We start from the raw sequence: 25,001 nt of genomic DNA, 5'->3' as shown, positions 1-25,001 counted from the left end.
AGGCATGTACAATAAATACAACAACCCAGCAGTCCCTTCACTTGAAACCCATCCGTTTCGCGTATTCTCTCTCCTCTTCCACTGTGAGCATGTCCGTCCCAGTCCAATTCGCCGAGCTTGTTCTGGCCCTGAACCGGCTCGTCCGCGTCCTGAAGATCTCCTCCATTCTGAGCGGTTTAACAGCCCCGAAGATGTCATCCGGATTGATTGTGCTTTGCAGCTCCAGCGCCTCTTTAAGTTCCGGAGACTGTGCCCAAGCAGGGGGATCAAACGTCCGGGGTCGATCCTCATCTTCAGAATCAGAATACTCGCTGTTGATGTCGGGCAATTCGATAGCCTCGCTTGGAATGAGGGGCTCTGCCTGCTTAGCTGCCTTCATTTGCGCCTTCGCTCGAGCTGCCATTTGACCCTGCAAGAGTTGAGATGGTTGAGAGACGTCATCGTCACCCGCAGGCATCTTGGATTTGCCCTTATGAGAGGACGACGATGCAGCCTTGGGCAACTTGGACGATTCCGCAACGGGTTTGCCGGACGAAGACCCTTGTGATTGAGTCGGTTGATTTGGAGTAGTGAAGGACGAGAACGTAGCTGCGGATTTGAGCGCAGGTTTCAACTGAGGCTTCCCCAGCGTTCCAGAGGCCGTCTTCTTGAGAATCGACTTCTTCTCGGGCTCAGGCTTCTTGAACTTAGGTGGTTCCTCGTCCTGAAAGACACGTCAATTCCTGGACACAGCCTCAATGGCTCCAGACATACTTTCTTAGAGGAAGCCGCAGGTTTAAGCGGGCGTTTATCAGTCATCTCGTCGCGATCCCGTTTGCGACGCTCGATTTCCTCTTTCAACTTGCGTTCCTCTTCCAGTGCCTTGGCCTTTTCTTCCTCGGCCTTCCGTTGCATTGCAGCCTGGCGTCTGATTTCCATATCTTTGAGGCGAGCTGCTTTCTTGTCGGCCTCTTCCTGTTGCTACAAATTATATCGGTGCTCAGACTCCAATACCAAGTCAAGTTGGGCGGCATACCTTCTTCGCCGCCACCGCAGCCATTTGCAAGACCTTTTTTACTTCCGGCTTCTTCTTGCTAGTTCCCAGAGCACTACTTATCAACTTGGATGCCTGGTTCAAGAATCCTCCGCCTTGCGATTGAGACGAAGAAGAAGATGCCATTGACATCTGACTCTGAGGCCTGAACGCCTTGGTCTACACGCACGTAAAATTAGTGCCACAGCCATCGAGCAATCCAAACGAACCTACCTCGGAATGCTGACTAGTGGATTTTGCAGCACTGAGCACACTCCCCTCCAATTCATCGTCTGCCGCGTTGTCGCTTTCGGCGCCATCGTTAACCATGTCAACGTCGAAAGCTCCTGGAATCGCGCGGCCATCCTGGGCCTTGTCTGCTTCTCGACTGTCATTGGTCACTTGAGTGTTGGATTTTTCCAACGGGCCAGTATCTGCCCTCTGACTTTGCGAGGGTAAAGTACTCCAGGTCATGCTGTCCTCTTTGATGTTCGCACCGAACGTCCATTGCATCCCAGCCGCGAGCTTCTCATCCACAGGCCAGCTATCATCCTCGTCGCAGACATTCATTGGGTGCTCGTGTTGAGTTTCATAGGTCGACGTATACTCGGTATCCTGAGTACTGGGCACCCATGTCGGAGCGTCATCCACCTTATCGAAGATGCTGTCGGATCTAACACTCTCGTAAGTCGACTGAGCCGTAAGGGGAGCCGGGGGAGGTTTGAAGGCGTTGAACTTGGGCGACGTTGACGCTAGGCCAAGCCCAAGCTGCGGCTGCGCGGAGAACACTCCGGGTTGTGGGTGGAAGACGCGCTCCTTTGCTGGCAGCGACGGCAGAGGGCGAGGTGCAGATGGTGCTGGTGCAACGAACACAGGTGTCGGGTGACTGAAAACTGGTGCGCTCGGGGCCGAGCTTGACCCCGACGGAGGCGGTGAATTGGGAGGAGTGGTGCTCGTACTCTCTCTGGAAGCGGCATTCTTGCTTTCTGAAGATTTGGATGAGAAGGACAAGGGTTTCTCGGGAATCTTGTGTTTTTCCTTTATACGACTATCGCTCGGGAAGAGATCGGACATGCTCAATCGCGGTACCTCTTTCGCAGGTGGTGCAACATGTTTCTTGTCCACCTCCATCTTCGAGTCGGAATCGCGCTCTTTGGATTGAATGGTAGTCGTAGCTCCCAGGAAAGGCATCGTCTCGTCCTCTTTGAAATTTCTTTCTGCGATCCGAGCTTCCGCTGCCGCCTTGGCCTCTGCGAAAGTGTTCGCCGCTACTGTGTCTTCCGAACCTTTGGGGTTCGTCTTGTTCACGCGAGCCCCGAGGCCTTCGACTGTCTTCTTCAGGCGATCCAGTACACCCTGTGGGGAGGGCAAGAAGCCCAGTGTTTCAGCTGTAGACTTGGGCCCTGAATCGACCGGCGCTGGCGGCTGCTCCGCTTGGGACTTTAGCGGCGCTACATCGCTTTCCAAGTTCTTGGTGGCTTTCGACTTGCGTTCTGAGGAATCCCAAGGGGTGGTGGTGCCTTGGGATTCGTTGACGTCGTCGCTCTTTCGCTTCGAACTTCCGGCAGTGGCCTGCGTGAGATGATATGATGAGAAAGCGGGGGTCACGCCAGTCTGCATGACGTTGGACTTCTTGGCGGTCGACTCTAGTGCCTTGACTTCGCGAGCCGCCCTTAACCAAGAGGTACGTTTGCCTCCCACCCCAGGGCCAGGCGTGGTTGTGCCGAGTGTGGTTGCACCCATGGATGGATCTTTGAATGTGCGTGTAGACTTGCGAAGGGGACCGGGTTCAGGAAGAGAGGGAATGTTAAGGATGCCTTTGGTGGTCGTGTCTTCATCTTTGAGGGGAACCTGCATGTCCACAACCTCCTCTACTTTGAGAAGATCGTCTTGAACCCGCTGTTCTTCTTGCATTTCGGCGCATTTGGGTGGTTCGGGTTGCGGCTTGGGCTGCTCTTCCTCAGACCTCTCCTCGGTGACAGGTGGTTCCGCACTGGTAGGGAATGTGGAAGATACAGGGGTTCCGTTGGCTGAGTGATATTCGGAGGGGGATGGTGCTGAGGATTGAGGCGAGGTATCCCGCCCACTCGATTTTCTCTCAGCGGTGGCTGATGTGCGGTGTGCTGGTTCATCTTGTTGGCCTGGTGGCGCCTGTAGGACAGTGGTAGCTGGCGTCGGGTCTTCGATGGACATCGCGGAGTCGTTCTCGTCGTCTTCGGCGATCATAGAGAGATTGTTTGCTTCCTGGTTCGATGCAACGGGTACTGCTAATTCTACTGCCAGATGTTTGGGTGGGGCAGGTGCGCTATCGTGTTCGGCACGCAGATCCTTGGATTGACCGCCATCACCGGGCGAGGGGTGTACATGTTCGTTCTGCTGCACGGGCTCCGTAGCTGGTTCCACCGACTTCTCGCGCTTCGCAATTGGGGGGAACAAAGACTTGGTTGCAGATGCTTTCGGTGGGACGTTTTCGTCTTGTGTGGGTTCCTGTTGGTTGTTTGAGCCACATCTCCAAGTAGATATAGCAAATGCACGATACCAAAGAAAAAGATATCGGATTTCCCAACTTGGACGCCAACTTGGGCTTCTTCACGATAGCTTTCCGCCGTCCGGGCGTCTTGACCAGTTCAATGAGTGGACTTGAATCCCAGGTAAGCACACGACTTTAGTGGCGCAGAGAAACATACTCACTCTTGTTTTGCGCCTGAAAGTATGTTGTCGAGGTAGTCGTCCAAGAAGAGAAATCCATGGGTTTGAACTTGCTGCTGGAATATCTGTCGACCCGAGTCACTGGCCATGTTGAAGCGGATCGAATTTGCCCATTGGAGCAAGCCGTCTTGTGACATGGTGTTCATCGCTGGCGTCGACGTTGAGTCGTGGAATAAGCTACCCATCGTTGGGTGTAGAGGACCTCGTTCAAGTTCAATTGAGCGAGTGGCGACCAGGAAAACAATACTAACCCGCACGGTGAAACGCGTCCGTCATGTGATCGTGTCTTGAAATCGTGTAATACTTTTACCATATATATCAGCCTCAATGACGTCGTTTTCTCAGGGTGAGGAACTTCACGGCTTACTTGCTTCCCTCCCTTTCACCATTTAAGTACATGTCGTCGAGCTCCAATAAACCGCCAGACCTTGACCTCTCGGAATACTTGGACGTCTCTCAGGAAGAGAACCTGACAGAGGATGAATACCGTAAGATCTACGAGGATGGGGAAATTAGACGGTTCTTGCACGTCTTCTCATCGGTATGGGTCCCTTTGCCCACTTCACCTACAAAGTCTCATTTTCAGCGCAGTATGTCTCTGAGGTTAGGGCCGTAGACTCTCCAGATGACGAGGAGCCGCAGTGGCCAGAGAACCATGATCAGTGTCTGTCCGAGTATGTTGCTCGGGTAAGTCGCACCCCATCCCCATACCACCGCAATTTATCATCCTTTTTAAAGGATTGGGTTGAACCCAGGCTTCCGCCGACAAGGCATGTCGTGCCCCCCTTCACACTGGGAAAGGTTCGCTTGACTACGCAGCGGCTGTACCTTGCAATCCAGACAGCGCTCGTTCCTTTTGTTGTATCCAGCTACAATCTCGCAAGCTGGAAGTACCGGAGGCAAAGCTTTATATACTGCTTGGTGGGTATTCTTTTGCAATATACATCGTTTGTGCGCCTCTTATATTCGGGCCCATGGCTGTATTGGCTCTTGTGGTGGAATGATCTTTTGTTACCGGCCCTCATTTTGTGGCCTGTTCTATATGCTACCAGCAACAGGTTACAGTCATATCCCCGCGGGCAAAAGCTGCGAGACTACCACGAACATGTCATGCAAGCAGACCAATTTGGAAACAAATTATCTGAGCGCATTTCTTCCTCCACCTCATTCGATTTAAAGGAGGTGTATCGCCTCATGAAGCTCGCGAATGAAACAAGGAAACTCCAAGTGGGATCAAGTCGAGCGAGGACACGATCAAGAACCCCAGAAGGCGATCGAAGTGCTCCTGATGCACGTCCTGGGAGAGGAAATCCTCTTCGCGAAGTCCCTTCCAGCGTCGATGAACAAGAGGACGACCTTGAACTGCGAGACTTCAAGAGGCTTGCCCTCCATGTTGCGACTTGCATTGTCGACTTGCATGAGAGATTCCAAAAGTATTTTGTTCTTTTGTCCTTCGGGTCTGCGATGGAGTCTGATGCAACCCCCAGTATATTCAAATGGCGGAACCCTGCTGCTTCCAAGCGCTACACTCTGGTAGGGTACTATGCATTACTGTCCCTTTCCTCGCAGTGCTCATCTCTTTCACAGGCCCTTTTCCTTCTCTTCGTTGCCGTTCTCCTTGTGCCGACCTGGTATCTGGCCAAGGCGACATGGTTTGGCGTCGGCTTTGTCTTCTGGCATGTTACCCCTGTCATTGACAGCCTCAGTCCTCGAGGGTTCAGTCGGTAAATCTTTCTGTCAATCAGTTGTACGACACAGACCCACCCTTCCTCCAGGCTTCCACCTCTTTTCGGAGACGTTCCAACAGATACCGATTATGCAATGAAACTCATCTCTCAACGGGTTGCCTCTGGCCAGCCTGTGTTGCCTCCGCCGTCTCCTCATAAATTCCATTCCCGTAGCAAGTCTGAAGAGACTAAGCCGAAGAAGCTTTTTTACGCTAAAGGAATAGGAGAAATTGGCAAGTTGATGTCCCACGAGGCACAACGGATTCAGCGATATGCAACGGTATGTCTTATTGCCCCCTCCCCGACCTCTCTCTGGAAATGCTCAGCCTCTACTTCAGGACATATCGGAACATACATCCGGAGGGAGACGCAGATTGCATCCGGTTATTGCGAATGCAATCGCCATTGCACATCCCACGGCCAACGCGGACGTCCACAGTACGTTATTGAGCCCTTCTTTCGTTTTCCCTCGCTGAGCCATCCCGTCCAGCATATCCCTGTCATTACGGAGCAACTACTCCAGGACTGATCACATTAACGCCCAGGCGACTTTACTTCACCTCTCTTTTCTCGGACAGTACGAAGAAAGAGATCGCTGTCGATGATATTTCCGGCGTCAAGAAGGCAGGATTGCTCAAGGGATTGCACATCACTGCCCATTCGGCTGGGGCAATCACAGAGGAGGAGGTCAAATTTTCTTACGTTGCAAACAGGGATGATTTATTTGCTAGACTTGTCGGGCTTGGAAAGCAGCGTTGGAAGAGCATCTAGCATGGCTCTTGGAAGGCGGTTGACAGGTTGTAACCTAAGCGATTAATGACAGGTGATGCAATCTGGGACACTTAGATAGAAGCCACTCCTTCCGCTACATTAATCTGGGGCTCTTTTTCACGCCTTCAACACTCTCATCCATTATGTATGACTGTCTTTCTCTTTGAAACACTCCAACATATATATCGCCCTCTATCGTTATTCTCGTGCCTTGGCTCGCTATGTTTTTCACGCCCGAACTCCTTGCGAAGCGGGACAGTGGTTTCGGCCTACTTTGGTGCTGCCCTGTCCAGAATCAACACTATCTTGGCCCGCTCACTGACTCTGATATAGGCTAGCCGCTACGCTCGGCTCAAAATCCGCCTTCAAAAGGCTTCCCAGGCGATCCGTCATAACAGCGGACATATCTGAATTATGCGACCTCATCTCCCAGCCCGCCGAACCGCTGGCGCTCCGTCTTTCCAGTAACTTGATGTTTGGAGTCGTGCGGTACGCCAGACCCTCTCTCTCTCTCTCTCTCTCCGTGTACCAGTTGTATCGCGACTGACGTAAAGAGTGGTTGGTGGCAGGGTATACAAAGGTTTGGACCGCCAGATACAGGACCCCCGGCGATTTCGCACTAATCGCCCCCGGGGTCGTTGCAGTGAAGCAAGAAATTTTCCTTGCAGACGTGACGAATTGTGCCACTTCCTTGAAGAAGGTCGTACAGGAGATGAACTCGAAGGTGGAAGATTCCCGCCTTCAGCTAGCCCAAAGCTCTGTTAGGTACCTCGGGCACTGGTTTTTGACCGGCCAGCAGCGCATCTCACGACGATCTCTAGGCCATCGACTATTACCATCAACCCAGATTCCAGGGCGGCGCATATAGTCGATTATGAAGCTTTTGTCACGGTATCTAGTATCCCTCTCCGAAAACACTTCATATATGCTGAAGCCGACCCAGGACTGGGACGAGTTTTTGAACATTGTCGAAGGTGAGCTTGGCTTGCGGTGATTTCCGGATGAACGGATCGCCTGACGGCTGCATAGGCCCAGCTCCTAAAAGGGGCCAGGATGCCGAAGATGATGACGACGACTACGACCCGAACAAAGTTAACAAGGGGCCTAAAGCCAAGGCGAAGCCTACGTCTACTCAGGCGGTTGAAGCAGTTCGCAAGGAGGCACATACCCTCGAAGAACATCACCAGCATCTGCTGACCACGTCATTTGATGCCTCATTCGTCGGAAATCTTCCTGGTTTCGACTCTTCGTCCCAGCCTGCTGCTGTCATTGATTTCGATGACCAGAATATCTTCGATTTCTCCGATGGGATTGATGTAGGTGATGTGCTGGGAGGGCTCGGGGATGACCTCGCTCGTGAGATTGGATGGGCATCCCCAGAGAAACAAATGTCGAGGTCTGTTGGGAAAATATGTATTCGTTTCTGTAGAAACTGACCCGCCTTGCTAGGTCTCCCGAGGCGCGACTTGAACGTGACAGAATGGGTGCATTTGAGGAACCCTTCAATTTTGATATTGACATGGCAACTACACCTCAGTTCGAGGACGGTAATGACTGCGGTCCCCTTCAGTCTATTGCCCTTGACCGAGGCGTCTCTTTACCAAGGACGCCCGGAAGAAAGACAAAGGTCAACCCTGTTTGCTCGCGGATTTCAACTGATTTAAATTATTCGTATTTAATGGCCAGATAAACGATAACAAAGGTGAGGATCGTCGTGACTGGATCTTCTCGTTCTCTGATTGAGCATGGACTGTTGCAGAGAATCAATATCCAGGCTCTATCCAGCGCGAACAGTCGCTGACCCGGGATGCATCTCCGGCCACGCCTTTCGCCAGTCAATTTCTAGCACGGGATACAAACATGGACGGGCCATTGCAGGACGTCACGATTGAGGACACAAACCAGAGTGGGCCAAAGAACCGGAAAAAGAGGACCCGGCTGCTACTTGACGCTAGAACGGAACTCACGGACGAAGAATTGAAGGTGCGTGCTTACTTGCTGCTTGAGCCATCCCTTGTACTCGAACGGTGGCTAGGTTGCAAGGGCAAAATACCTCGAACATCAGAAGAACTTGCGGCGAGAGGTCCTTGTCAAACGGGCGGAAAAGGAAGGAAACAGATTAATCGACCAATATATTTACGCTGCACCAAAAGGCAGTGAGTCTTTCGAATTGAAGCAAGAGTCCACTTCAAACTCACTCGTCACTCAGTTCAGGACGAAGGGTTAATCGAGTTTTGGCGATCCACAGTCAAGGTCCAAGTTGATGCGAGAGCTGGACTGTTGAGCATTCATGGTAAGCGCTGGGTCTCTTTGTTCAGGGTGGGACCTTTAAACTTGTTGATTAGACGAGGAAGAGAGACCGGTCTCCAAACGACGGAAGACGGCAACTCCAGCTGTGCAAGACGGCCCCGCAGCCTTTGTAGACCATGAGTACGATGTCGATTTCAACTTCATGGGAGATCCTGCCCAAGGTATGTCGCATGTTGACCGCACTGAGCAACACTGCTGAAAGATACTAAGGTGAAGACCCGGGTGCATTGCGGAGGTCTTCCGAGGTGAGCAGCACACTGGTGTTCAAGTTTCCGCCCATTTAGTTTCTTTTTTCAGGAACCCGGCCAAGGTCGCTACGTTAGCCGTCCCAGTTCCGCCTTTGGAGGAAGCAATATCGGGCTTGAGATTGGACCACTAAACGGGTCGAACGGTTCCCAAAGGAGCTCTTTATTTCCTTGGGACCACGCTGGCGCAAACAGTTCTTCCAGTGGCAACGTCCCTTTCCGAGACAACGACGTGGTGATCGACCCGGTTGAGACCAGGGTAAGAGGAAGTTCCCAATCACGAAGGAGTTCGGTGCCAGGAAGTCAGCAAGGAAGGCCTGGCACGCCCCAGGGACAGGGTTTCTCTCCTGTCCCTGTCCGACTGGGTTCTCCGAAGCAACAGGAGCCCGATTACGAGTTCGACGGTGTGTCTTCTCCAAGGCTAGATGTATTCACAGGGAAATTGATGATATCGAGGACTAGTGCCTGATGTCCTGCCAGAAGAGACACAGGACGATACCCAGAAAACGGAGGACAACGCAATTGTGTTGGAAAAGAATTCCTTAAATTTCCTCGAGTAAGGATTTCCTGCGACCGTTTGAAGGGAAACTAACCAAGAAGGTCCAATTTTGAAGGTATGCGAGGATGCAGTCGCGTACCTTGCCCGGCGATTCCGACGGGAAGCTGAGTTTCGATACCGTCGTTCCGCCCGATACGAGCACCCGGCATGTTGCAGCTGCGGCGTTCCATCATTGCTTGGGTAGGTCCATCCTCCGTGATTCTGTGGGCTGTACGAGTCATCGACTGAACATCCATCGCCATTGCCAAGTTCTAGCAACTAAGAACCTCGTTCGGCTCCAGCAGGACGAACCGTTCGCCACCGTCTTCATGACTATCATCTAGAAGTCGTTTGAACGGTACTCGTCTCTTTACTAGAAGGTTGCGGTAGAACGAAAATCGTTCTCATATTGATGGTTGGGGGGCAGTAGATATGGTCCAGAGTAATAAAGTGTAAGCCGTGTAGACGGAGTAGTGTGTAAGAAGGAAGATAAATACCCCAAAGCTGATACATATCATTTGTCAAACCGCGTTTCTGGTACGATAAATCTCCGCCTCAAAAATCTAGTCGTTAGATCTGTTAGGATGGATTCATTTCATCTAATCTGCCTAGCATCTGTGCGGGCATTTATCTTGGCCGACGGACTTTTATATATAAGGAGGATCCATCTCTCGACCCAATCATTTAACCGGACGCTGCCTTGACCTCTTACTTCCACCACGATTCGCGGAAATGACCTCCCCAGCTGTTACTGCTGCCAAAGCTGCTCTTGCGAGCATCGATCTGACCAACTATGATCCTACCCAGAGCAAGCTGATGGAGGAGCGATGCATCCTCGTCGACGAGGAAGACAACGCCATCGGTGCTATGGACAAAAAAACCTGTACGTCCCACCTTTACGCGTTTTATTCCATGGCAGATCCTCATGCTTTGCTCAAGGCCACCTGATGGAAAACATCAACCAGGGCCTCCTCCACCGCGCATTCTCCGTCTTCCTCTTCAGACCATCGGATGGCAAACTTCTCCTCCAGCAGCGCGCCACAGAGAAGATCACCTTCCCAGACATGTGGACCAATACCTGCTGTTCGCACCCGCTGGACGACTTTGAAGAGGAGAAGGTAGAGGCCGGACAATTAGGAGTCAAAGTCGCTGCATCGAGAAAGCTCGAGCACGAGTTGGGCATTCCGTTGAGCCAAACCCCTATCGACCAATATCAATATCTCACCCGCATCCATTATGTCGCGCCGTCCAACGGTCCTTGGGGAGAACACGAAAGTATGTGCCTTTTACCACCACTAGTGGGATGATTGATAGATTTTGACGGGAAACAGTCGACTATATTCTGTTCTTGACCGCCGATGTCGATGTCACTATCAACCCCAACGAGATCCGGGACCATAAATGGGTGAGCAAGGAGGAGCTGCGAGCCATGTTCGAGGATCCGAGTACGAGATTGCACATTATTATCCGACGACGTCGAGCTGATGATCCTCTGTCTAGCCCAATCGTTTACCCCATGGTTCAAGCTCATTGCAAGAGACTTCCTCTTCGGCTGGTGGGACGAGCTTTACAAGAGGAAGGGGCCTGATGGCAAGGTCAACGCCAAAAGCCTTCACGATGTTGCAGATGGCTCCAAGGTCGTGAAAATGACATAATTAGCTGGTCGCTAGTACTTAATACAAGTGTTCAATGCTTTTTGTAATTTACTGACGATATCTTGGCTATATGATACACTGAAATAGGATGGATAGAGGACATAGAGAAAACCCGAAAGAACCCAGAAAGGCCGAGCGAACGAAAGCAAAAGCGAAAGCAAACGAGAATCTAATCAGCCAGAAATCGGAGCACCTTTGAAGACGAGGACTTCTTGAGTTGTAGAACGGAGTCCAAGGGACTGTCGCTTTTGTAGGGCGATGGAGAAATTCAGTTCGAAGCCGAGAGTAGTGAGGATTTTGAGAATATGAGCCAGGAAGACGCTAGGAGCCACTTCAACTGAGGGATGAGCATTTTAGAAGGGACGGAACGCAAGCGGAATGGCGACAGACCTGACGGATTGACACCTCGTTTAATTTCGTAGTATCGGATATTGTCAGTGGAGCCAGGGTGCATGACTGGCTGGGTGTCGATCTTCCGAGGCAATGCCGCTTTGAGCTGAGCGTTTAGCCCGAGCTCAACATTGCTGGGTGCGTTAATAATCGTTAACCGCCGTCCACTGGACGAGAAATACGCCAAAAAGAACTGGCTGCTAAGATCGGGGTTCTCAACCTGGAATATTAACCGAGGGACTTGCTATAGATTCTATCGGTTAGGAATTGACAGCGCTCTGGGCTGAGGGAACCCACCTGATGACCTGTGTTAATCGCGGTCTGGAATACGTATCCCTATCGAGGGTGATTAGTCACTCTCCGCCTATGCAGGGTAAATGGGAAGGATGACGAACCCTGCGACAACACAATGTAAAAAGTTCTTGAAGCATTCGAATAGCACTGAAACGGAGTGTAAATAAGATATCCACATACCCTAGCCTAGGATCAGTACTCACGTCAAATAGTTTGGACCGGAGATGTCCCATGGTTGATTCCGGAACCTGACGACACATTCGTCAGGACTTAGCATCTGCGCGTCTGCACCATCTGGCCAGAGACACCAGATCTTCTCTCGGAGCTCCTTCATGGCTAGTTCCGTAACATTCTCAAGCCGTATCTCATTCTGGCCATGGAACGAGATGAACATATGTACTACGAGCAATAACGGTTAAGCAACGAACTCGATAGATAAGCATAGTGAGCTCACCAGCCTGGAAAGGTGGATCTATCCCACTATGGTCGTGATATGAAGGAGCGTTCGAGTTGGCTCGCCGTCTGGCATCGCCGTTGTGATGCCCCACCGAGTTTGTTCTCGGTCTTGTCAGAGGGTAGCCACTGTACGCCGCTTGAGGGAACTCCATAGAACTGACTACAGGCGTTGCGGTCACTTTCGGTTGCTTCATCGCCGATTTCAGTGGCTGGGGTTGTGACGCACTAGCTGCAGGAGCCGAGGCACGTTTGCTCTTCCTGAGGTGGTTGGAAGATGAAGGTATACTCTGAGGATTCGTGTAGGCCTCTGCATCGTAGCTTGGCACGGGCATGGGACCCTGGCCTGGAGGAATCTGTTGGGAGGGATGGGGCGGATAGAATGGGGGATAGCCATGAGGCCCTGGCTGGATGCCTGGTTGCATTTGCATTGGCCCTGGCTGGTGGGGGTATTGCTGGTGATGCATTGGCTGGCCATAGTAGCCATATCCTGGATATTGGTTCATGGTTGTTGGATGTAAAGGGGTCTCCAGGCGGAGATGCACTCAGATAAATATGCTGGGCCCACCTTCCTTTTTGAGCTGCTTCGTCGAGGGCTCTTCGCGCTTTCTCAATTGGCCGTTGGCTCGATGTCGACAAGTTCCAGAGTTACAAGAGTCGAATTGGCGCCCATTGAGGCATAGTTTTTTTTGGGGGAGGGGATCCTGGGTTGAACGAAGACAAGGGGCAAGCGGCTACACGTAAACTGGACCAAACTTGGGGAACGCGTGAGAAAGGGGACCGTTTCTTGAATTATTGGCCAAGTCACACTGCTTACCCTGGACTAGGCTTGTCTCTTTCCCCAATGGCGTCCACATTCTTCACCTGGCTGCGAACACCCGCAGCTCGAGACTACTTCTTCAGTGCGTATCCATCCTTCTAAACCATTTGCTATTGTCTGACACGCTGCAGGCACACATTTCTGGGGTCCAGTACGTTGCACCCATTTCCAATAGCCTTTTGCTCTTCGGCCGACCGTGACAATATAGGTAGCAAACTGGGGTCTTCCTCTAGCCGCCCTCGCAGACTTGAAGAAGGATGAGGAGATGATTTCAGGGACAATGACCACCGCTTTGGCCTGCTATTCGTACGTCCACGTTCCCTCAGCTACCTGCATGGATCTTAACTCTTTGCCCCAAGGATGGTCTTCATGCGATTCGGTACGACATAAACCAGAATTTTAAGTATCATCAACTCACTCAAACACTCCTTCTCTAGCCTGGAGAGTTCAGCCACGGAACTACCTCCTCTTCGCATGTCATGCGACCAACGCGACGGCTCAATCCCTGAACGACGCCCGCTTCGTCAAGTACTGGTACATGGGTGGCCGGGAAAAGAAGCTCGAGGAGGAAGCAGCCAAGGCCGCAGAGGAGGGAAAGGTCACAGAGGCAGTCAAGGCTGCCGTCGAGGCCAAAAAATCCGACGCTTAGATTTGTCGCAAAGTGCGCTCTATATTGCCTAATAGCATATTATAACCTAGATATACAGCTATCATTTACGTCCTGAAATGCCCGAATACCCGTCGGTAATCACCAGAATCCGTCGTCGTCTCCACCCTTCTTCTTGGAACCAGCTTGTGCAAGGCTCTGTCGTTCGTACATTTCTGCAATTTGTTCCGGCGCCGTTGCGTCATCCGCATCCTTGTCGTCGCGTACTCGGATGAACCGAGGAAATCGAAGGGAAATACCGCGTTCTTCCACCTACAACGCGCATGAGCTTCACGTCATAAGCAGCAACAGTGTCACATACCAATCCTTGTGCAGCCGTATAGATAGGGGACAAGCTGAGATCCGCCGTTAACACTTCCCAGACTACCTTCGGCTCAAACCAAATGTCAGGCTTGGCACCTCCAATCTTGATGTCTCCTCTAGGTTTGGTTTGCTCAAGCGGCTTCAGTGTCTCATAGTGGGTTTGCAAGGCCTCGTCACTAAACCCGGTTCCAATCTTGCAAATGGTCTGATACTCCTCTGAATCGGCGTCGTAGCAGGCAAGCAGGAAGGCGCCGTAATAGTTGGTTCGTTTGCCTTTGCCATAGTAGGCCCCGACAACGACGAGGTCGAGGGAGTCACCCACACCAGCGAGGTAATCCTTTTTCAGCTATTGGAAGCCAATCAGCCAAATTGAATACACAGGTGCCCGCAATGGCTCACCTTCAGCCAGTTAACACTGCGCCGACTGGGCTCATAGTTACTCGCGTCAGATTCCAACATCTTCACCATCAAACCTTCACACCCATCCTTCACACTTTCCTCAAGGAAAGTCTGAATCTCGTCTGTACTTTCGCCGTCAGAGGACTTGGCAAAGTCGAACTCTCCAGGCACAACTTGGAAGTGTTTTCGAAGAAGGTCTCGACGTTCAACGAGAGGCTTGTTAATGAGGGGCTGAAAGACGCTCAATATAGTGCACTGCTAAGACGACCGGAAGCATACCTCGCCGTTCAGGTACAGTAAATCGAAAGCGAATATGCACACTCGCACTTGGATGTCCTCGACCTTGACATCTTTGCGTTTCCGCCGGCTCAGTTCTTGGAAGGGCATGAGTTTGCCTGTCGTGCGGTCGATGGCGACTGCCTCAGAATCCAGTACGAAGGATTTCGTGTTTTTCTTGATACACTGGATTGATTGGACTGTCAAATCTCGTCTTTGCACACGCCCTGGTCGCTCATACCTTTGACAGTTGATCGACCAAGTCGGGGTACTTCTTACTCATATCTTCAGAGTTTCGACTGAATACACCAACGGTGCCATCATCAAGACGATGGATCTGAGCAGATCATTCAGTCAAATACATAATGTCAATTCGAGACGGCGCACCTGAGCTCGCTCTCCGTCATATTTGTATTCACAAGTGAATCGCTTATTCTCGAAGCGATCCAAGACTTCGCCAATGGCCTTTGTGGGTTTGGCCAACATCGGCTTCAAAGGGATGCCAGGGGTGAGTTTACATCTTTCCCTCAACCCTTTGATACCACCCTCAAGAAGTGCAGGGACGACACTATCATAGGACGGCAATTCGCTAGTAGTAACAGGTTATGAGTCAGTCTTCATTACTGCTGAGCTGAGGCTCACCTATAAACTGCCTTCATGATCTCTGCGCCCTCCTCGAGGCGGGCAGTCAGCTTATCTTGGCTCCATTTCTTGTCCGCTAAACCACAGTGTGAGTGGGGAAAGCATACAGCAAGGTTACAAGCTTACCTCGTTCTCGTTCAGCCAAGACAGCAGCAGTGCGAGAGAAACCAGTACAGATCGCTCTGCGTTCCAATGCGAAGTTTGCCCTCAAGGCTGCGGACGATATATTTTGCCTCGACATCTTGACAAGCGGCCAGCAACTTGGTGATAATACCAACTTTCTTTGCCTGAGACTAAAAGGTATGGGTTCAACTTGTGGGAACGACGAGGCCACATATTTCCACGTACTGCATTACCAGTAGTCAATGCGATATCTTTGAGTTGCGTGAAAACGAAGGGTAAAGTAAGCGGTTTAGGTTTGAACAGCGTCTTTTGGCTATTCTTTGAATTCTGCTGTGACGTCAGAACTGTTCTCAAATGGTTCGACATCGAGCATACCATGGCCACCAAGCCCAGGTCTCCTTCCTTCTTAAGATCAGCCTTAATGACAGCAAGACTCCGACCCGTGGATTCAGCGATGGCCTTGATGAGCAAGCTCTCGCCGATACCTAGTTCAATGCCGACATAGTCAGGGCTCAACTGTAAGACATTGTTAGCAATGGTTTTGAAGGATACACGAGAGGCACGAACTCTGTTGATGCACAGATAAACAGCTTGGAGGAGCGACTTGTGGTCGTCCTTGGCACTCCTCTGGATGACGAGGAGCAAGAATGCCGTGAGGATTGCATTCTTCTCCAGCCGCTTTGTTGTAGCCTCGATTAGGGAGAAGGTCTTGGCCAGGGCGGCATAAGGTACACTATGCAGCGTTGTAAGTTTCAACAAGGAAAGTGATTGAGTTATTGGCGTACGGTTGTCCCACCTTCCAACCGCCCTTGATGTCGACTTCATCCTTCTTCAAGAGTGCTGCGCGAGCGCTGTGAGGTTTACATCAGTCTCGTTATCAACTAGGAGTCATGGATAGGGCGACCTTTTAGATTCGGTACCTCCCACAGGGTTGAGTTCCTCGTCGTCCTCCAGTAACACATCATCCCTATCTTCGTCCGCCTCCGGTTCGCTTGCTGCTATTGACTCCTCGTCGATGTCACTATGAGGTGGCTTGACTGCACGTGAGCCCTCGACGTGTTTCTTCACAGGGGAGGAGGATGCGGCTTCCGAAGGTTCAGGTGTGACATGTCTGGAACTGGTTGCAATCGACTGACTCGCTGCTTGGGCTGATGAGCATGGCAAGACGACACAAGTGGGACTAGCTAACCTCTGCTCGCTACTTCATCTTCCTCATCCGATGACTCAATTATCCTTCGTTTCTTCACCTTTGGGGAGTCTGTGTTACGACGCGTTTAGTCGGAGCGTTCCTGAAACGCGGATGGACGAACTCTTAGTTTCTAACGCGCTCTCCTTGCGCTTAGACGGTCCAGCTGGGCAACAGTATAAGAATAGGAATCCCTTGAAAGCTATTTACGCACCTTGTGCCTCTTGTTTCAAATCTACCTCCATCGCGTCCTCTTCCTTCTTGGGCGCGCTCTTCGTGCTCACGTCGCGTTTCTTGCCCCACATCTCCGTCAAACTTGACTGTTGGGGCGGTGCTGGTTTCATGGATTTGGGCATCTCAAAGAATTTCCCTGGAAAAGTATGAGCGGCGTTGGAACTAGTGAGAAACGGGTTGAGTACCGAGAGTCTGCTGGCGCCCCATGGTCTGCCGTGTCCAATTCAAGCGCAAGGCGCGTGCGACAAACATATGTACACATCGCGACGCGAACGCTTGGTCCCTGTTCGGTCACATCAAGTCATTCCTGATCTCCAAGCTTCTTCCCACCTGCAGCTGGCCTCCTGAGCAACAAGAGCGAATTCAATATTACATTTCCACTATGTTCTTACGAAACGCCGATGCTCACTTCGATTGATTGCCAACACCTTCTGTGAGATTTTTGCAGAGTTGCCTCGTCAAGGGCAAGAAAATGCGGAAAGCAACTCAGGACTTCGACCAAGTTTGAACGTTGAACGTTGAATGTCAATTCAAGACCATTTACTCATTTGTATAGACTGAATGAAAGGCATTCGAAATTTCACTACGATTCGGAGTTTACCGAGGTCCTGTACAGCTCTGTGCCCGGTGGCTGCGGCAACTCGGCAAACAATCGTCAACAAGAAACAGAGGGAAGCTTTCCGCCGCCTGCACCGTTCCCAACGACCTCAAGACCCCAAGATGGCTGACGCTCAAGTATGTCTACGCTCCACCCGACGTCGCCGCCAATAGAACCCAGTTAACGCGAAATTTCTGCTAGGTCGAGAAGGCATTCCAGAAGCAACACCTCTTCCAAAACGCCAAAGTCCGGGGTGCGTCTACAAGAGTTATGATTGCGATGGCGGTGTGTTAAAATTGAACTACAGGCGGCAAGAAGGTCTCCTCCAAGGACAAGCGGTGGTACAAGGATGTTGGTCTGGGATTCAAGACGCCTTCAGAGGCGATCAATGGCACTTACATTGGTGCGCCCCCTTCATTGCTGGATCCAAGCCCAAGTACTGATCCAAAATGCCCCTATGAACAGACAAGAAGTGCCCCTTCACTGGCAACGTCTCTATTCGTGGCCGTATTTTGACTGGCAAGGTTGTGTCTACCAAGATGATCCGAACCATCATCGTCCGACGGGACTACCTCCACTACATCCCTAAATACAGTGCGTCAATATCTCTTTGCTGGCCCGATCCATGCTCTTAATCCAAGTCTTCAGACCGTTACGAAAAGCGACACAAAAACTTGGCTGTCCACATTTCCCCAGCCTTCCGTGTTGAGGTCGGCGACACCGTCACTGTTGGTACGTGCAGATCTTGGCAGTGATCTTAGATTCCCTTGAGCTAACACCTGTGTAGGACAGTGCCGGCCACTATCAAAAACCGTCCGATTCAACGTCCTCCGGGTAGCGAAGAACAAGGCCGCATCCAAGGCTTTCGGAAAGTTCTGAGCTTAGACCAGATTTTGTTATTCTGTACCTCATTTGTCCCATGCCACATGCAATTCAATGAATATGCCATGCCATCCATGCTCTAACCTATGTTATTCTCCGAAAGGACTGAGTGAGATTTTGAGAGGGAGACGTGCGTCCCAAAATGGGCGGTGTAGGATGCCAAGGCCATTTGATGCAAACAAGATGCAACAACGAGTTGGTAGGTCATGATTGTTGGGCGAGTGTTGTATTCTCCCTCCACCAGACAGTCAGTCTCGTCGTCGCTGTCTGCTACGTCCGACTCGCTCCTTTATTTCTTATTTTATCTCGCTGCCCGTCGTCAAGCTGGCGCCTACCCTCCTTTCCGTATTCACCTCGCGCCTTTCGAAAGCGCGGTCACAATCGCCCCAACCCCCCGGCTCCCAAGGAAGCCAGATGGGTCAGCAGCAGTCGAAAAAGAGCAAAAAGGGAAGCAAGGACAAGGATGTGCAGCGGCAGCTCGATGGCGACCTCAACACCGAAACAGGCAGCAGCACCCCTCAGGGTTCGCTTTCGCGTGCCACGGGATCTTCAACAGCAAACGGCTCTGATTCCAGCTCAATACCAAATGGCAATCCCGAGATAAATGTATCCGATCCCACAGGAAACCTTGTTGCATCGGCAGATGGACGGACGCATGGCTCACCGTACCCTTCAAAAGGCGCTCAATCCCAGGACCAAGCCGCTCAACTGCCCGCCTCCTCCACCTCGTCATCATCCTCCCAGCCATCGCCCAACCCCGCCTCAGCCCCTCTAGACATTCCTGCGCCTGTACCAACTATTCTTTCCAACTCCAGCAAATCTTTTGCCCCAAGTTCCGGAGCTAGCCCAGGAGCAGACGCCATGGGAACGGCTCCCTCAGGACAACCCCCGTTGACGGGGATGACATGATCCAGCGGCTTTTGGATGTCGGATTACAGGAAAGGTCAGCAAGTCCCTGTGTCTCAAGAGTCAGGAAATAGTCAATATTTGCCAAGCCGCCCGAGAAGTGCTATTGAGTCAACCCACGCTCATCGAACTCTCACCGCCAGTCAAGATCGTTGGCGACGTCCATGGCCAATATTCAGACCTTATCCGATTATTCGAAATGTGCGGTTTCCCCCCAGCCGCTAACTACCTCTTCCTTGGTGATTACGTCGACCGAGGCAAGCAGAGTTTGGAAACTATCTTACTCCTCTTGTGCTACAAGATCAAGTACCCCGAGAACTTCTTCCTCCTGCGCGGGAATCACGAGTGTGCCAATGTAACGAGGGGTGAGTGGCACCATAACTACCATGGCTTATATCTGCTAACGTTTGCTAGTTTACGGCTTTTACGACGAATGCAAACGGCGGTGCAACATCAAGACCTGGAAGACTTTCATCGATGTATTCAACTGCCTCCCCATAGCGGCTATCGTTGCATCGAAAATTTTCTGCGTTCACGGGGGCCTGTCCCCGTCTCTTCACGCTATGGATGATATCAAGCGTATACAGCGACCGACTGATGTTCCCGACTTTGGTCTTCTTAACGACCTTCTCTGGTCGGATCCGTCCGACACTGCAATGGACTGGGAAGATAACGAGCGAGGAGTCAGTTACTGCTTCGGCAAGGGTGTCATTAACGACTTCCTTGTTCGTTATGACATGGACCTTATTTGTCGAGCGCACATGGTGGTTGAAGATGGGTACGAATTCTGGAATGATCGAACGCTGGTAACTGTGTTCAGTGCGCCAAATTATTGCGGGGGTGCGTCTTCGCAAACTTCTTCCTCAGCTCCAGGAATAATAACTCTTCTCAGAATTCGACAATTATGGAGCATGCATGAGGTATGTACTTTCTGTCCTTCTACGATGTCGCCTTTACTGATCATGGTTATATTTAGTGTGTCTGAGGACCTTCTCTGCGCGTTTGAACTGCTCAAACCGCTGGACGGGGCACAGCTTCGCAAGGAGATGACGAAGGCGAAGAGGAAGAGGTTTGTCTATCCCGGTCGTTATGGACTGTTGGTCTGACTTTGCGTCTCCTTTTCCAGTGCTGCCGTGCCAGCCACGTAGAAGACCCCTGTTTCGCTGACATAACTTATCCTCTTCGACATGAACCATTGCCACGCCTCTGCTCCGAGCTTGCAACGACATCACGAACGCTGGTTATCGCCACGAATTTTTACCGAAGCAATATTCCTCGGAAGAGTCATCGCATTGGTTTCTCGAGTTGCAACCACATAACACCCCGTACCACACTCTTGTTTCTCTGCCTCACTTCGCTTGTATTTCTTTAATTTCGTCCTTCGTAGCTGCAGTAAGTTAGGACTTGTAACTATATTCCAGTTTTTCAGGTATTGGGTCCATTTTTGTAGTACTGTTCACCAGCTTTTCGGCCCCCCTCTTCTGTCCACCTACATCCTCATCTCTTGTGCGATGCTCTAATGACTGTTTCTCTTTCCTCTTTTTTCTCGGTTTCCTCCCTTCTCTGCGTCGAGATGACTTGTGTTACATAATTTAATACACTCCCAAACTCAGATCCTCCGTTCCCTTTCACCTCGGTCCTGTTATATTGATATCACTACACTGGCTGGGTGTGGTGGCACTGTTTTTATTGTGAGTCTACAATAGTACAATTCCAAGGTGGCTTGTAAAGGTTTCCTTCATCCCGCCCTTCTCTGCAACGCCATGTCATAAACAAGGACTCCGAAAGCGACTACAATGACGCTTGACCCAATTAAACTCCACATTGTGATGACTTCGAGACCGGATCCAAAGATTGCCTAAAAATTAAACATTTTGAATATCAGGGGGATGCGGAATGAATGGGATGGAAAGCCATACATCAGAAATTAACATCAGCACAATGGTGAGGAGATTTCCGACAGAGGTTACTATGGGGCCCCACACGCCGAGCAAGATCTAGAAGTGTGACAGAGTCAATGGGAATCACCGAGAACAGGGATTTGGGACTTGCCATGAAGCCCGCGTTGAAAACGACGCCTCCGAGAGCGATCCCCGCGATCGAGAATACGGTGAGCCAGTTGGAGGGCCAAGCGAAAGGCTCGATTCCAGTCCAGTGAAGAATCGGAATGGGAATCCACAGCACAACAAAGGTGATAAAGCCCATGATCGATGTGAGGAAGTTTGGATGGAGGCCAAATGGCGGTGGGTACAGAGCGTCTTGCATTCCAGTTTGGTTAATTGGCTCTATTTCCTCTGAACCATCGGCTTCGTCTAGGATTTGTTCGTAAAGGATATCGGAGGAGACTTCGGGGTCGGAGGGTAAGGCGGCGTAGATCTTGTATAAAACTTGGTACAGTCCATAGCCAAAGGATGCAACGAGTGTCAAAAGGTTGCCGATTAGAGGTGCTTTGGGCTTTATCACTGTCGAAGTCGGAGGGTCCACGACCTTCGCAACTTCCTCTGGAGTTGAACTCGAAACGCCGCCATAGACAACGACGAGGGTGCCGATTGTAGCCAATACGACGGCGAAGAGTTTCCGAGTTTCCCATTTCAGTCGGAAGAGTTTCACGCTAATCAGATAGGCAAAAAAGGCGTTGGTGTTCCAGATGGCTGTGAACCCTTAAGCAGATATGCGACGATGGGTTAAAAGTAAACTTACCGGTAACGTCGCTTACACTGCAGAATATGGGTTAATGGGCGGACCTTGAGAGTAGCATTTTGACTCACGTCGCAAGCGAGATAGCGGCAAACCAGAGTAGTCCGGGACAGGTAATACCAATTGTCAACAGGGTAATCAATTTTGTGAACTCGGAGCGGGGGAACTTGAAGGACGAGGATCCCGATGTTTTGGGTGAGAGGTGCTTAGTGATGGCAATGTAGAGTCCTTTGAGAATGGCAGATGCAGGATAACCGGAGGTCCATGTGAGATAGGCTAAATGCAAGGGAAAGATTATGGTGAAAGATGCGTGCACAAGATAGCTGCGAGGTCGGTTGTTAGCAGAGCGTTTTCTTTGGCCGGTCAGAGGCGCTCACAATATGAAGAATGGCTGCCGATATCCAAGGTCTGTTTGGACATACTGTTAAAAAGGTCATGGAGGCAAACACAAACGATGTCGAGATAGGACATACTTGTGTAAACTGGCTCTCCACCACGAATGCGAGAAGTGTAAAGACGAAGATGGCGATTGCTTGAGGCTGCCCACCAATGTGTGGGGGCCGAGAGAGGGAGGTGGATCTAGAAACCATTTGAAACAGGACCGCTATATATCTGGCGCAGGCATGAGGGCTAAAGCCAGACGCAAACGTTTTCAGGAGCTAGACAAGACTTTATAGTGCGGAACCTCGCAGTGACGGTTGAACGTGCCAATAGCCTTGGGCGGGATTACGGCAAGGACCGAAATTCGAAGGTTGTCACGTGGCAGCAATTTTGTGACCAAGGCGGACCGGAGACGCTGAGCTGTTCTCCTCTAGAAACCACGAAACGACCATGTTGCGACCGTTGCTTGCCTCGAGCAGACCTCTGCTACAGCGCCTCCGACAGGCAGCCTTCCCTCATGCTCACCAACACCTCCATCACCACCCATTGCCAGTTTCACCAGCGTTGGCAATGCCCAGCCTGGCAAGAGGGATGAAGGTTCGCGCATCGGTCAAGGTGATGTGCGACGGGTGCAGCGTTGTCCGACGGAAGGGGAGGGTATATGTTGTGTGCTCCAGAAACCCAAAACATAAGCAGGTGTGTCCAGTTTCTGTACGAAAAGTCTTTGGCGAGCTCACAACCATAAACAGCGCCAAGGCTAATCATGAAGAACGATACCGCCATCCCACACCAGGTTTCTCCATGCGACCCAATATATTATCCACTCCGTTGTACCACCGTAATCCTAATTCCCCCACACTTTTACGAGGACCTTGTCCACATCTGGAATTCGTACTTGACCCCATTCTCCTCTTGGATTCCCTCTGGCACCGAAAACCCTACCCACTCCTGCAATTCTGCGTGTGTCGACCTTGTCCACTCCTTCCCGTCCGCATTGAATTCTGGCATGAAGACATCGGCATCAAAGTCCGGGCTCACGATGCGAGTGCGATGCGAGTGAGGAGTATGCGGTCTACGAATGGGCCAGTTTTCGACCTGGCCAGAGAAAGCGTTTCTCGATACAGTGACGCGCCTCCAATCACGAATATACGATTGACAGTAAGGCCATCCGTTGTCGTAAGGTGTCTGAGCCCTGAAGAAAGGCTGTTTGCAAGTCGCGCCATAGGGGATGGCTCTTTGCCTGGTTCACTACGGGATCGATGTCATTGAGATTTTGGACCCTCGAATGAGATGAGGGAGATCCGTACAGTTCATAATTTTCGTTTCGGCTCACCACGACGTTAACTCGGTTTGGGAGGGGTCTGAACTTCTCGGGGATGCTCTCCCAGGTGGTGCGACCCATGACGACTGCATTTCTCGTGCCTTCAGGTGCTTCAGAGGTAGCGCGGGCAAAGTACTTCATTTCCTTGGCTAGACGCCATGGTAAATTAGAGCCTTTGCCAATCCCATTGGCCTTGGTCGCAGCGACGATGATGGTAAGACGAGACATGATTGAGGGAAGTTGATGGTTCTCGCGAGACCAGGTACAAACAAAAGCTCAGATACTAACGATGTTATTGTAGATTCGAAAGCAATACACAGCAAAGTTTAAAGCAAAAGAAATGTGAACGTCGAACACAAATCCCAAAGTCCTACTTGGCTTAACCCCATCGCTTCCATTCAGATCCAGTGGGTGGCTTCACTTCGACTTTGCCCTTTTTCACTTCCTCCCAGTTAGTGCTCAGGGTCGTGCCGCCGCTCTCCTGGTAACTCTTCATCATGGCGCGTTTGGTGTCCTCGTCGGCGTCTGCAAAGATCTTCTGGAAGAATGCGTTGAGCGATGCATCCCCGCCAGCATTGGGGTCCTCCTCCAACGACTTTTCTTTTTCTGCACTGAGAATGGTCTCGGTTAATGCATCCCAATTCTTTCTTCGCGGTGCTGGGCGAGTCGCTGGATCCGACGAGCTAGGTGCTGCACTGTTTGCCAACGCTGTAGAGAAAGCGCGTCATTCAGTACAACTTGGATCGAGTGGAGGGGAAATCGGAATGACTTACGATCAGGGGAATCGCCAATCAACCCTCCCCATCTTCCAATGGCAGCCTTTGCAAAGCGCACCTCCACCTTGACTTTTCCAACTGTGTAGTCACTCTTCTCTGGAACAATCTGTCCCTTCAAAGGTTCGAGGACGAGTGATTTCTCGCCGTGCGTATAAGTGAACTGGATCATCATCAGCAATCGAGACTAGAATCCCCCCACCCCGCCTAACCAGCTACCTTTCTAGGTTCGAATGTGATAGAGACCTGAGAGGGGTCCGCGCCACGGTCGAAGATTGAGAGAGTGAGTCTCTCGTCTGATTCGTAGAATTCATGTCTGCAAGGAAAACGTCCAGCGTGCTGAGCGGCGGTATCCATGGGTCCTGTACATACCGGATAGTGGCCATAGTGAAACACAAGGTGAAAAGAGAAGAGTGTGCTGTGTTTAACAGCTCCAGTTCGCCTTTGTAGGGCTCGACATGATCATTTTCGAGCACATTCGATACCCCTTTCGGTAACCTAATTAATCGGCAACAAATACGTGTTGTCACCTGACCTCATTTTAGCGACGCGTCCCTGATCCTCAGGATCGCGTCGACGCGCTCTCTGCGCCAAGGAATTGGGATTCAGAGTCGCTGAACTGTGGCTTGCAGTTCTAACGCCCTTTCCTCTCACCCATGATGTCTGATTTGTAGAACCGAAATATCTCC

General features: G+C 51.2%; 12 protein-coding genes across 12 annotated transcripts; 6 read left to right on the top strand and 6 right to left on the bottom strand.

Annotated features, from left to right (window-relative positions):
- Positions 1-37: 37 nt before the first annotated feature.
- On the bottom strand, positions 38-3,858 carry CC1G_11295 (hypothetical protein; the record flags this gene model as incomplete). Its single annotated transcript, XM_001828653.2, has 6 exons — positions 38-703; positions 754-960; positions 1,016-1,192; positions 1,247-3,499; positions 3,552-3,651; positions 3,704-3,858. The coding sequence occupies 6 exons, from the start codon at positions 3,856-3,858 to the stop codon at positions 38-40; spliced, it is 3,558 nt and encodes a 1,185-aa protein (XP_001828705.2).
- A 260-nt stretch (positions 3,859-4,118) lies between these two features.
- Positions 4,119-6,219, top strand: CC1G_11294 (hypothetical protein; the record flags this gene model as incomplete). Its single annotated transcript, XM_001828652.2, has 8 exons — positions 4,119-4,262; positions 4,313-4,408; positions 4,901-5,154; positions 5,209-5,254; positions 5,309-5,445; positions 5,497-5,728; positions 5,787-5,886; positions 5,939-6,219. The coding sequence occupies 8 exons, from the start codon at positions 4,119-4,121 to the stop codon at positions 6,217-6,219; spliced, it is 1,290 nt and encodes a 429-aa protein (XP_001828704.2).
- A 221-nt stretch (positions 6,220-6,440) lies between these two features.
- On the top strand, positions 6,441-9,656 carry CC1G_11293 (hypothetical protein; the record flags this gene model as incomplete). Its single annotated transcript, XM_001828651.2, has 17 exons — positions 6,441-6,496; positions 6,553-6,708; positions 6,820-6,984; positions 7,041-7,110; positions 7,163-7,193; positions 7,249-7,615; positions 7,669-7,846; positions 7,906-7,921; positions 7,979-8,202; positions 8,255-8,375; positions 8,429-8,512; positions 8,565-8,690; positions 8,740-8,774; positions 8,827-9,178; positions 9,237-9,330; positions 9,389-9,513; positions 9,589-9,656. The coding sequence occupies 17 exons, from the start codon at positions 6,441-6,443 to the stop codon at positions 9,654-9,656; spliced, it is 2,268 nt and encodes a 755-aa protein (XP_001828703.2).
- Positions 9,657-9,926: 270 nt separating this feature from the next.
- On the top strand, positions 9,927-11,020 carry CC1G_11292 (isopentenyl-diphosphate Delta-isomerase). Its single transcript, XM_001828650.2, has 4 exons — positions 9,927-10,195; positions 10,252-10,587; positions 10,644-10,757; positions 10,813-11,020. Exons 1-4 carry the CDS (start codon positions 10,045-10,047, stop codon positions 10,965-10,967), a joined length of 756 nt encoding a protein of 251 aa, XP_001828702.1. The 5' UTR covers positions 9,927-10,044; the 3' UTR covers positions 10,968-11,020.
- A 120-nt stretch (positions 11,021-11,140) lies between these two features.
- On the bottom strand, positions 11,141-12,767 carry CC1G_11291 (hypothetical protein; the record flags this gene model as incomplete). The annotated part of the gene is made up of 6 exons (XM_001828649.2): positions 12,106-12,767; positions 11,855-12,050; positions 11,753-11,798; positions 11,655-11,693; positions 11,358-11,601; positions 11,141-11,304 (listed from the first exon to the last, which is right to left on the bottom strand). Exons 1-6 carry the CDS (start codon positions 12,608-12,610, stop codon positions 11,141-11,143), a joined length of 1,194 nt encoding a protein of 397 aa, XP_001828701.2. The 5' UTR covers positions 12,611-12,767.
- Positions 12,768-12,948: 181 nt separating this feature from the next.
- Positions 12,949-13,678, top strand: CC1G_11290 (hypothetical protein; the record flags this gene model as incomplete). The annotated part of the gene is made up of 5 exons (XM_001828648.2): positions 12,949-13,006; positions 13,056-13,075; positions 13,133-13,230; positions 13,284-13,303; positions 13,362-13,678. 5 exons carry the CDS (start codon positions 12,949-12,951, stop codon positions 13,571-13,573), a joined length of 408 nt encoding a protein of 135 aa, XP_001828700.1. The 3' UTR covers positions 13,574-13,678.
- CC1G_11289 (DNA ligase I) lies at positions 13,673-16,961 on the bottom strand (the record flags this gene model as incomplete). Its single annotated transcript, XM_001828647.2, has 18 exons — positions 13,673-13,843; positions 13,893-14,240; positions 14,294-14,524; positions 14,573-14,755; positions 14,811-14,906; positions 14,957-15,158; positions 15,212-15,287; positions 15,338-15,424; positions 15,486-15,504; positions 15,560-15,661; positions 15,710-15,850; positions 15,902-16,067; positions 16,120-16,185; positions 16,239-16,473; positions 16,524-16,592; positions 16,645-16,686; positions 16,735-16,890; positions 16,940-16,961. The coding sequence occupies 18 exons, from the start codon at positions 16,959-16,961 to the stop codon at positions 13,673-13,675; spliced, it is 2,412 nt and encodes an 803-aa protein (XP_001828699.2).
- A 465-nt stretch (positions 16,962-17,426) lies between these two features.
- CC1G_11288 (40S ribosomal protein S11) lies at positions 17,427-18,314 on the top strand. Its single transcript, XM_001828646.2, has 6 exons — positions 17,427-17,489; positions 17,554-17,605; positions 17,660-17,755; positions 17,818-17,946; positions 18,001-18,084; positions 18,140-18,314. The coding sequence occupies exons 1-6, from the start codon at positions 17,475-17,477 to the stop codon at positions 18,229-18,231; spliced, it is 468 nt and encodes a 155-aa protein (XP_001828698.1). The 5' UTR covers positions 17,427-17,474; the 3' UTR covers positions 18,232-18,314.
- A 334-nt stretch (positions 18,315-18,648) lies between these two features.
- On the top strand, positions 18,649-20,495 carry CC1G_13441 (serine/threonine-protein phosphatase PP-Z; the record flags this gene model as incomplete). The annotated part of the gene is made up of 6 exons (XM_001828645.2): positions 18,649-19,066; positions 19,149-19,505; positions 19,555-19,980; positions 20,033-20,060; positions 20,117-20,209; positions 20,267-20,495. 6 exons carry the CDS (start codon positions 18,649-18,651, stop codon positions 20,286-20,288), a joined length of 1,344 nt encoding a protein of 447 aa, XP_001828697.2. The 3' UTR covers positions 20,289-20,495.
- A 510-nt stretch (positions 20,496-21,005) lies between these two features.
- Positions 21,006-22,496, bottom strand: CC1G_13440 (hypothetical protein; the record flags this gene model as incomplete). Its single annotated transcript, XM_001828644.2, has 6 exons — positions 22,311-22,496; positions 22,215-22,258; positions 21,909-22,160; positions 21,841-21,857; positions 21,169-21,791; positions 21,006-21,137 (listed from the first exon to the last, which is right to left on the bottom strand). Exons 1-6 carry the CDS (start codon positions 22,425-22,427, stop codon positions 21,006-21,008), a joined length of 1,185 nt encoding a protein of 394 aa, XP_001828696.2. The 5' UTR covers positions 22,428-22,496.
- A 583-nt stretch (positions 22,497-23,079) lies between these two features.
- On the bottom strand, positions 23,080-23,767 carry CC1G_12670 (dihydrofolate reductase; the record flags this gene model as incomplete). The annotated part of the gene is made up of 2 exons (XM_001828643.2): positions 23,080-23,458; positions 23,526-23,767. 2 exons carry the CDS (start codon positions 23,765-23,767, stop codon positions 23,080-23,082), a joined length of 621 nt encoding a protein of 206 aa, XP_001828695.2.
- A 151-nt stretch (positions 23,768-23,918) lies between these two features.
- Positions 23,919-24,698, bottom strand: CC1G_12669 (Sgt1; the record flags this gene model as incomplete). Its single annotated transcript, XM_001828642.1, has 4 exons — positions 23,919-24,247; positions 24,313-24,475; positions 24,532-24,628; positions 24,685-24,698. The coding sequence occupies 4 exons, from the start codon at positions 24,696-24,698 to the stop codon at positions 23,919-23,921; spliced, it is 603 nt and encodes a 200-aa protein (XP_001828694.1).
- Between the last annotated feature and the right edge of the window lie 303 nt (positions 24,699-25,001).

The sequence above is a fragment of the Coprinopsis cinerea genome (assembly GCF_000182895.1).
Source record: "Coprinopsis cinerea okayama7#130 chromosome 1 map unlocalized cont3.1, whole genome shotgun sequence".
NCBI classification, from domain to species: domain Eukaryota; kingdom Fungi; phylum Basidiomycota; class Agaricomycetes; order Agaricales; family Psathyrellaceae; genus Coprinopsis; species Coprinopsis cinerea.
Note: the sequence above shows the minus strand (reverse complement) of the source record. Positions and strands in the feature narration are given on the sequence as shown.